Source organism: Equus quagga, chromosome 7 (genome assembly GCF_021613505.1).
Source record: "Equus quagga isolate Etosha38 chromosome 7, UCLA_HA_Equagga_1.0, whole genome shotgun sequence".
In the NCBI taxonomy this organism is placed as follows: Eukaryota; Metazoa; Chordata; class Mammalia; order Perissodactyla; family Equidae; genus Equus; species Equus quagga.
Genome location: NC_060273.1, coordinates 63,781,740 through 63,792,504, shown reverse-complemented (window position 1 = coordinate 63,792,504; position 10,765 = coordinate 63,781,740). Strand labels below are relative to the sequence as shown.

The window sequence follows — 10,765 nt, the reverse complement described above, 5'->3', positions numbered from 1 at the left end:
TAATTAAGGTATGTACATTGTTTTTTAGACATAATGCTAACGCACACAATATACTACAGTATAGTGTAAACATAACTTTTCTATGCACTGGGAAACCAAAAAATTCATGTGACTTGCTTTATTGCAATATTCACTTTATTGCCGTGGTCTGGAACCAAACCTGCAAAATCTCTGAGGTATGCCTGTATTTTTAATATTTTTCATGCCAGTATGCAGTCCAGATTCTCACATTGCACTTGGTTCTTATGTCTCTTAAATCTCTTTGATTCTGGAGCAGTCCCCCACATTTTCCTCCTTTCTTTATTTCCCTCCCTCCTTTTTTTTTTTCCTTTTCCTTTTTCTTCTTCACGAAATTTACTTTTTGAAGTTGTCAATAATTTTATATAATATCCCCAATTGTGAATTTGTCCCATTATTTTCTCTTGTGTGTTTTAACTTTTTACTCTAAGTACTTGATTTTGGTTGCACATTGACATCACCTTTGGATATTATACCAGTATCTTTGTATGTCCCCATCACATTACTACAAATGCTATCCATCTTCTCCCTTGATGCTCACAATAGCTGACAGGGAAGCAAGGGAGAATTAGTGTCTCCACTTGACAAAGGGGAAATCTAAGCCTCAAAGACAAAAAGTAACTTATGTAAGGTCACATAACCAAAAAGTAGCAGAGTCAGGACATAAATCTATGACATCCCCATCCTTCCTGTTGCTTTGAAGTATATATATATATAGGCGCACTACTTCAGCTCTTCACCCAATTGCCAGCAATTTTGTTAGATATCTTTGAGAGTAATATATATATATATTCTATCTCTCCTTGCATGGATGTACAAGAAACTGGTAACAGTAATTGCATGAAGTAGGGAGTTAGGAGCCAGTGACTTACTTGTCACTGTACATCCCTTTATATCATTTGAATAATTTTGTTGAGGATAAAAAACTAATGTAAGTACGTAATGAATTCAAAAGAGCTTTATAAATCATAAAACATCATACAAATATTAGAGTTTTATTGTTGCTATTATCTACCAGCAAGAGGAAATCAAACACTGGGTCTTTGTTCAGCGGTGAAAAAGTTGCATAGGTTAATTTAGTACATCTATACGTTAGAATGAGTTCATTTTTCTTTTTAAAATGATGCTTTGGAATATTTAATGACATTGGAAAATAAGCTGAGTGGGAAAAATATAAAAATTGTATTGGTGTCTGATTCCAATTTTGTGTGTTGTGTGTGAAAACAGACGTATATAAAAAGAAAAGACACAGGAAGGAACCATCCACAATGCTTGCACCGGGACAAGGGAGATAATGAGGTGTTAATTTTGTCAATTATATTTTTCAGTATATTCCACATTTTATGCAACAAATTAATAAATGCTATTTAGAAAGAAAAAGATCACAACTAAACCTTCGAACTTGGTCAGAAAGGAATTTTTAAAAGCTTCCTCAGAGTGATCTATTCCAAGACCAGAGGAGAAAGGCGAGGAAGCCGAGGAAGCCAGAAAGGTAACCTCCTCCATGGTCCGGGCGTTGGGTTAAGGACTACAAGGAGAGGCGAGAGAGCTGGGGACCTCCACTGCGGCTAGAGCGGCCACGAAGGGAAAGAGGAACTTCCGGGGCGGGGCTTCCTGCTGCTTTCCCTTCCGCGGGGTGGGGGATGTGGGCTACTTGCAACGTGAAGGTTCGCGATTGCTTAGCCGCCGCTTCCGTCACTCTGAGACGGTGCCTGAAATTGGGGGTGGCCATGGCAAAGAGCAAGTTCGAGTACGTGCGGGACTTCGAGGCTGACGACACGTGCCTGGCCCACTGCTGGGTGGTGGTGCGGCTGGACGGCAGGAATTTTCATCGGTGAGCAGGTTCAGCTTGTGGCCGAGTAGTGTGCGCCAGCGCTTCCGGGGAATCCAACGCCTCCTGTCGCAGTTGCAGCTCGTGGTTACCGGGGTAACGCAGCAGCCAATGAGCGCGCGGCGTTGAGCATCTCCCTACGGGCTGGCCGCGACGTGCTTGAACGCGAGCTGGTCAGGGTAGTTAAATGGGGCAGGATGCTGCCCTGTTGAGAAAGTGGCCTCGGATGACCGTGCTAAGTGAGCAGAGACCTGCTAGCAAGGAACTGGTGGAAAAAGTCACACTTGAGCGCATTACTTCAGCTCTTCAGCCAATTGCCCAGCTATTTTGTTAGATATCTTTGAGGGCAGACTATTCAGAGGCCTGTTTAGGCCTTGCTGTGGGCAACACTTTAAAGTATGGTCTTGTTTCCTTGTCAGTAACAGGCCACATGGATTGGATTCAGGAGTAAATATGGGTCAGAAAAAAGGGAGAAAGAAGTGTAAAAGAAAGATGGGAATTTATTTTTTTTAAAGTGCTACTTTAACAATAATGATTATTGTAACTAACATTTATTTATTGAACACTTCAAAGAAGCCAAGGAAAATTATATTTATCTCCTTCGAATCTTCAGGACAATCCTAGGAAGTAAAAACACATTTTCTCCATTTCACAGAAAAGGGAATCTAGGCTAAGCCGTTTGCTCCTTTTTCTTATTTGATCAGGACAAGAAAAAACTAGAGTTCTTAAGGAAATAGATTCAGTTGTGGCTAGTGCAATGTTTGGACTCAACACTATTACAGTATCTTCCTCTTTGAATATCTTCTTTGATCTGTATTGTTAATGACAAGCTCTCTTCCATCCCGGCCCTTTTCCCCTCTTCTTTCCCCTATGAAGGTTTGCTGAGAAGCACAACTTTGCAAAACCTAATGACAGCCGTGCTCTCCACCTAATGACCAAATGTGCCCAGACTGTAATGCAAGAACTGGAGGATATTGTGATTGCATATGGACAGAGTGACGAGTATAGCTTTGTGTTCAAGCGAAAAACCAATTGGTTTAAAAGAAGAGCCAGGTAATTCCGTGGCCTAGCTCCTAAATATTTCCTACTAGCATGTGGTTTCTGCTTATCTTAATCTCAGACTTACAGACTATAGATGGTGTTTTCAGTATTTACAACTGCAGAATGTATGTATATTTCCTGTTTAGAGTATTGTACTTCCATCTGATATCTGAACATTCCATATGCCTCTTTATCTGATGCTTTCCCCTCCTTTCCCCATCAGCTTAGCCTCTAGACTGATCAGGCATTAAACATTGAGACGAGAACTAGAGACCATAGAGTATAATATCAATGATTCATAGGTTGGCTTCAGTCATTGACAGTCTATACATGCATTGCGGTATTGCTTAAACTTTTAATTAAGGAGCATCTCAGTGCAAAATAGACAAATCCGAGATTGGATTTGGCAGTATTTTGAAACTCTCACAGGAAACAAATCATATAATAAATTGGTAATGTTTTTACAACAATGGTTCCCCTCCCTCCAAGACTTAAAAAAAAAAAACTCTTGAGCCATAAATTCATGTCATGTCCTACAGAGAAAAATTTGGTATTAGTAAATTACTTATAGGACCGGAGGGAGAGGCAAACTGCATTTCAAATATATAACTGAAATATTAAAATAGTTTTTCTTGGCCCAACGCATTTTATCTCTGGGCTGCAGGGCAGTTTGTGTTATCTGTTGCACCCACAGATGCGTGTGGTTCCGCTGTCATGGTGTGGCGTTAATATCATGTCTTTTTTCTCTTCTTGTTCCACCCAATGTGGCTTACTTGCAAGTAAGTTCATGACTCACGTGGCCTCCCAGTTCGCCTCCAGCTATGTGTTTTATTGGCGGGATTACTTTGAGGAGCAGCCCCTTCTCTATCCCCCAGGCTTTGATGGAAGAGTAGTGGTGTATCCTAGCAACCAGACCTTAAAGGACTACCTCAGCTGGCGGCAAGCAGATTGTAAGTGAAACCAAATAAACAGATGTAAATACCAATTCCATACATTGGAGGTGGTGATCTGGTACAGATGTGGCTCGTGTGTATTTTGTTTGAAATGAAATATTTCAAATTTTTTAAATTAGTTGAAAATAATTTAAAAATTTGGAAATGTTATATTAATATTTGCTGTTTCTAGCTTTTTTGAAAAATCAGATCTGGCATTACGTGGTCTACATTCCCACTTAGTGCTGGACAGAAGCTGTGCAGTGACTGCTGCATTTATACACACACGCCCCCACACAGGAGCCAGTGTGCCGTAGGCTCTACCTTTCCCTGTTGTTCCCCTGGGGTCACCTACTCTGCTTTACATGTTTATGTTCGTGCTGGCCTCAGTGGGTATTTGAGTTGTGACCTCTGCCTTATATGACTATGATGAAATGTTCACAAGACTTTTACTCATTTGGTGTATCTTGACTTTGCCAGAACTGGAAAAGAGGTGGGAATAATGTAAATCAAATAACTTTGAAAGTATTCCTAAGCTTAATGGACAGGTTAACAGATTTGTGTGTAAAGCATAACTGAAATGACAGAATAAAACTGTTAGGAAATGAGGTTTTTTTCTGTTTTACCACCTCCCCTCATGTTCCTGTGTATGGCTTTGGGCAAGTCACTAAACGTTTCTGAGATCTCTTTACAGAGGAGAGAGGCGGGGCTCTAGGATTCTTGGACACTTGAATATTGAATAAAGATTCTGTATGTATAAACAGTGCCACTTTGTTCTCTTCACAGGTCACATCAATAATCTTTATAATACAGTTTTCTGGGCACTTGTACAACAGTCTGGACTAACACCAGCGCAAGCCCAAGAGAGATTACAGGTAGAAAGATCTTCCCGTATTAATACTTGGCTGGGACAGTTTTCTGTACACTCTCCCATAACAGTTTGCATTCTTTTGTAGCTCTCTTTATAGCTTTGTTTTGAAAGGATATAAAAATCATATTAGTGGCAGCTCGCTTGCTTGCTCTGTGACCCTAGCAGAGTTACTACTCCTCCCTGATCCACGTGTCCTCAGCTGGAAAATGGAATCAGTGCCACTGGCTCTGCGTTCCCACATGGTGACAGTTGGCTGGAGCTGCAGATTGGCTGCCCTCTGTAGACAGGGCATGTGCTCTTCTTTTTGATGTCAGTCCCATCTGGCCTCTTCCCTTGTTGCCATTCCCTGCTAGGCACCTAGAGTTTCTTGGGTTTATGACCCCTGTGTATTGTTAAGAGTCTAGGCTCTGGGGACCAAGTAATCATACTCAGATCATGCTTCTGTTTAATTTTATCCTCTCTGCCTTCATTCTTTATAGGTAAAATGTGGAAAATAATAGTTCTTACCTCATAGGTATATGGTGAGAATTAAATGGCATGATGCCTGTAAAACACATAGGATAGTACAAAGCATACTGTGAGTACTTAATAAATCCTGGCTTTTGTTATTAGATGACAGTGCTACTTATAGGATGACTAAGTCTAAAATGAGGTGCTCTGTTGTAACAGCTCCTAGTACAGTGCCTGGTACATTATAATTATTCAGTAAATGGTTGTCATTATTAACAATAGTGATGAAGATTTATATATGGCAATAATAGGAAGGCTGGTAGATCTGTATACAGAGTTTGGAAGAGCCAAGTTTAGACTTTGATTCTTCTTATAAGAATAAGAGCAACCTTCAGCCTAGGGAATTTATGTAATCTTTCTAAGCTTGAGTTCTCATCTCTGAAATGGAGATGGTCATGAGGGTCAAATAGGAAGATAAACATAGTGTATCTTTTACAGAATAGGTACACAGTTACTGTTCATTCCTCTCACCCCATCACGGTCATTTCTTGTGAAGCCAGTTGTTTGCTACAGAAGAGAATCTTAGGAATTTAAACACTGAAATGAGATTGAACTACTGTTAAAATGAAAGTTCATTAGTATCTATAAGACGTTTGATAAAACTCTTCCACTTCTTGATTTCTTTGTGGAAGTTTAGACAGAGGGTGGAAAGGATAGGTGGCGTTAGGGGAGAGAGAAGACTTATAAAGCTTTTTATATCTGTTTTTATTTCCCCAGGGAACTCTTGCAGCAGACAAAAATGAAATTTTGTTTTCTGAATTCAACATCAACTACAACGATGAGCCACTGATGTACAGGAAAGGGACTGTGTTGATATGGCAGAAGGTAATGCAGTTATGTCCAAAGAAAAATGGAGGTCAGGGAAGAAGAGAGCCTGTGCCCATCCCAAGCTTTGTCTTGCCTGCCACCTGTATGCTGATGTGACTCCAGTCACTAGCATGAATTAGATCCTCTCCAAAACAAAATGTCACCAATGATTATTTTGGATGCTTATTTTGTCGGTCAGTGCTCATTTTGTCAGTTTCTTTGTCATTGAACTTCGTGATCAGGAATCTTCCCTCCTATAAGTAGAATCACAGAATTTTAGAACCAGTACACTTATTTTTCTGTCATAAGCTCTCCCCAAATCAAATAAATCCCCTTTAAAAGGGTACAGTGCAGATATGAGGATTTTTGCATTCATAGAACATTTAAAAAATACTTTCTGCCACACTAGATAATACCATTGAATGGTCTGTCTATCCCAGGACACCTCTGATATGAGGCACTAAAAGATGTTGGATATGAGCAATCTCTCACTTGCAGAATGTTCATGAGAGTCCCCAGGCATTCATACTTACCTTAATATTCTGTAATAAGTCTGTATATTTACCTAAATCCTTAATTCTACCAATGTTTTCTCTCTGTACCAGCTCCTGGGCATAATGATTTCTCTAAATTTATTTCCTTCCGTGTAAAGTAGTTTTTTCTGAAATGAATGTTTTCAAGTATTAATGGGTACCTTGAGAGCTAGTCATTCCACTGGTAACTTCGTTGCCTTTATTAGTATTTTTAAAATACATTTGTTACTTGGCACAGACTTACATAATGCAAGTGGGAGAGCAGAAATACTCTTAATTTCTATAGTTATTGCTAACAAGGATCCTTGAATCCTTCCTTTGTTCCTAAGATCTCCTTTCAGAATATAGCAACATAACTTTGAAAAGTATTTTTTTTTTTTTTTAAAGATTTTATTTTTTTCCTTTTTCTCCCCAAAGCCCCTCTGGTACATAGTTGTATATTCTTCGTTGTGGGTCCTTCTAGTTGTGGTATGTGGGACGCTGCCTCAGCGTGGTTTGATGAGCAGTGCCATGTCCGCGCCCAGGATTCGAACCAACGAAACACTGGGCCGCCTGCAGTGGAGCGCGCGAACTTAGCCACTCGGCCACGGGGCCAGCCCCTGAAAAGTATTTTTAATTGTAAATAAGTTCATGTTGAGATATGTGTGTGCGTCTACCTGATAAATATGTATTAATCAGAAGTATATGAAGTAAAAATGTGAACTTCCCGCACATCTCCTTCTCTCCCAAACCGACTCTAGTTAACAGTGTCAATATTTGAACTTTTTCTCGTAGGTGGGTGAAGTCACAACAAAAGAAGTTAAGCTACCAGCAGAAATGGAAGGAAAAAAGATGGCAGTGATCCGGACCAGGACTAAGCCAGTGCCCTTATATTGCGATATCATCGGGGATGCTTTCTGGAAGGAACATCCAGAGATCCTACATGAAGACAGCTGACCCTTTGCTTTTCAGTCCTGGCATGCTTAACCCTGCACGGCCCCCCAAGTCTCCTGGCCTTAGGTGGCCCTGGCATCTCTACCACCCAGAAGAGTGTGCCGGGAGTGACTTGACTCTGGTTGGGAGGGGAACGGGAGAGGAAAAGATGGACGGGGGGAGTGTATCTTGTTCTGCTTTAAGTGGAACACCTCTTTTGCAGTGTTGGAACATGTTTCCTTTGGTAGAAGTGCAGTTTTTTAAAAATCACGATACTATTTTTATAAAGCAAGAACTATTTATGCCTTCCAGAATGAATCATTTTTAGATTGTGACATCAGTCTTATAAAAACCTGTCAAGCTCTTTCCACCTGTGATAGAAGACGAGCCCAAACTTTACTCTCACCCACCTATTCTTAACTACAGAATCCAGTGACCTGGAAAATCTCACCTTTCCCACACATCTACTTGCATTCATCTTTGGCAGACCTGGCATCAGTATGGGTTGATGGCTTCACGATGCTTCTGAATTCAGGAATTCCTGGGAAAACTCAGGCTTGGTGCCAGTCTCCAATTTGGCAACTTTGGCTGAAGAAATGAGTAGTAGTTTGCATGTCCTTGTGTAAATATTCCATAGATTGATTTTGTGGAGTTGTCAGCACGATCATCATCATTTTCTTGCCAGGACCATTGTTTCCAAGGCCACTTAACCTCTTTCTAAGAAGAAAGAATTATGTGTATATATGAGAGAAAGAAAACGTGAGTGAGGATGAATGAACAAGGAGGGAGAAACATTTACTCCATGTCCTCTAGATACTGCAGTTTTAAAAGTCACCTTCCTGTTGGACTTCCTGGAAAGGATTCTCAGCTAGCCTCCATATAATCAAAACAATGACATTTGCATTGCAGAGCTGAGGGGTCAGCATGCCCCTTGGGGGTCAGAGGTGCAGGTGTTAAGGGAGTCTTCAGAGACCCACCTGCCGAAGGGCCAGCGGAGGTGGGTGTGGAGCAGCAGACAGCAGCTGCAGTCTGCGTGTGGCCAAGCTGCTGGCCTCTGAAGGGGGCAGGTGGTGGGGGTAGGTGGTGAGACAACTAACAGTACCTCTTGTCCTCATTTCATATTTTAGAGGAAAAAGATGATTTGGCTCTATTAAGAATTAATTAAGAGAGAGCCCACGTCCCAGTGCCTGGTCTTGCATTGCAGAATTTACAGCCAAGAAGAAGATGTATTTTTGAAAGTGTGACAGCTGGGCTCATCCCTCATTAGTTGACACCGCATCTGTCAATGCCATTTTTCCCCTCCTGTTCTCACTCCCCGGGAATAAGAGATAGGGCTCATGTTTGGTAATTGATAAAATTTCTTTGAAGAAAAATAAAGGTTGCAACTCCCTTGGCCTAATTTTTCATTTCATTTTTTCATACAAATGCAGTATATGAATCCAACTTCTGTGTCTGTGTGTGTGTTTTACATAAGCCAGGATACACATACCTTCATCAGAGTAGTGGTTCACAGACTTCTGGATACAAAAATTACTTGGAACGCTTGTTTTAAATGCTGACTCCAGGCTCCCTCTCCCATGAAGATTTGGGGTTCAGATTTTTAACCCCAAAGGCTTCTGATGCCTATCTTTGGGTGTCCATCAACTGCACTTTGGGCAACAAGATACACTGTGGTAGGCCAAGTGAAGCAGTAAGATAATGTAGCTCTTGACTGGCAAATGTAACTTAGTGGTAAGTCAATTTATAGCATTTTATATCAAAATAAATATAGATACACATAGGCATTAGAGTACAAACTTCCGAGACAAAGCCATTTAAAGAAATAGGCTTTCTGTGGATGCTATATGATACTACAAAAGCTATCACGATTTGTCATAAGATATGGGAACAAGCCCTTATTCATTGAATTATCAGCAGTTTGCAACTTTGAGTTTCTTGGGCAGGGAGTTTGAGCAAAGGAATATCCTGGGCTTAATACTCATGCCATAACTTACCCTGTAGTGCCATTACTTAGAAGCTCGACGCTCAGTGGTTTTCACATTATCCTTGTTGCAGTATGTATATATTGCACAGTTGTATATTAATTTTCATCTTGTTCTCTTAAGGTAAAGATTAGTATTCTCTCAGGCTTCCTTTCCAAATCTAAGGAAACTTTAAAATACACACAAAAGCAGCTAGTATAGAATTAATACTAGTTAATAGTTTGGGGGAGTGGTGGTAGTTAAAATTATTTGTGTGGCGTATAGGTGACTGGAAACATCTTAGGTCTGTTAGATGCGGGGGTAATACCTGGGCCTTTGCTGTCGATACTTTAATATCCAAAAACAAATGGCTTCCTGAACGGTGTCTATAAAGTGCAACCAGGTCTGGTAAGTCCTCCATCATCCTGTCTTCCAAGAGCTGGATCCTCACTTCCTCCAGTTGCTTAACAATGCTGAGAAAATCAGTGATAGAATGAATTTTCTTGAATACCAAGGTCTCTGGTGTTAGTGCCAATTACTTTTTCCATAGGGTGTAGGAAATGGAGCAATGGGATCCACCCATCCTTCATAGTTTCACTGTCCTTTTAACCAAAAATTACCTAACGTTCACAGAGCATTTATTATGCACTCTACATCCACACTCTCTTCATTCTTAGGACAATTCTATGAGGTAGGTACTATTTCTATCATATTTCAGATGAGATTGTAAAGACGCAGAGAAGCTAAGTAATTTGAGTCCAGATGGGCTACCCCCAGTGGAACTCAGCAGGAAAGCAAACGGGGACCTTGGTTGCCCTCTTCCCGCCAGCTCCAGCTGCGGGTAGCCTGCACTTCCAGATAGCAGAGAAAGGCTTGGGGAGCTTGTTAAAACGCCGGTCTCGGCTTCATCCCCAGGGAATCTGGACTGTTAACAAACACCCAAGTGATAATATAGATGGAGAAATACTGCTTTAAAGCAGATTAACCTGTCACCGGGCGCTGAGCCGCTGGGGGCCCGGCGGGTCGCAGTGTCCCGCCACGCCCCCGGCGGCGCAGAGCGCGAACAGATGCTGCCCCCCGGCGGCCGCTCCGGCGCAGTGAGGCCCCCGCGCCGCGGCTGCGCAGTGCCGCCCTCTGGCGGCTCCGCTCCTTCTTCCCATCGGCCTCGGCTTGCGGGCCTTTCAAACATGGAGGAGCGGGAGCGGGGGGCGAGGCCGGCTGGCGCCGGGAGCCCCGCGCGCCCGCCCAGCCCGCGCCTGGACGTCAGCTCTGACAGCTTCGACCCGCTGCTGGCCCTGTACGCGCCGCGCCTGCCTCCCATCCCCTACCCCAACGCGCCCTGCTTCAAC

At 42.0% G+C, this 10,765-nt stretch overlaps 2 protein-coding genes across 2 annotated transcripts in view; both read left to right on the top strand.

The window, feature by feature from the left end:
• The first annotated feature begins 1,661 nt into the window (after nt 1-1,661).
• Nucleotides 1,662-8,854, top strand: THG1L (tRNA-histidine guanylyltransferase 1 like). The gene is made up of 6 exons (XM_046665285.1): nt 1,662-1,852; nt 2,726-2,902; nt 3,671-3,840; nt 4,609-4,697; nt 5,921-6,028; nt 7,318-8,854. Exons 1-6 carry the CDS (start codon nt 1,662-1,664, stop codon nt 7,477-7,479), a joined length of 897 nt encoding a protein of 298 aa, XP_046521241.1. The 3' UTR covers nt 7,480-8,854.
• A 1,531-nt stretch (nt 8,855-10,385) lies between these two features.
• LSM11 (LSM11, U7 small nuclear RNA associated) overlaps nt 10,386-10,765 on the top strand; it is a 12,687-nt gene continuing 12,307 nt past the window's right edge. Inside the window, exon 1 of the mRNA XM_046667770.1 lies at nt 10,386-10,759. Coding sequence (XP_046523726.1) covers nt 10,484-10,759 — 276 coding nt within the window. The 5' untranslated portion in view covers nt 10,386-10,483. The remainder of the gene's footprint in view (nt 10,760-10,765) is intronic.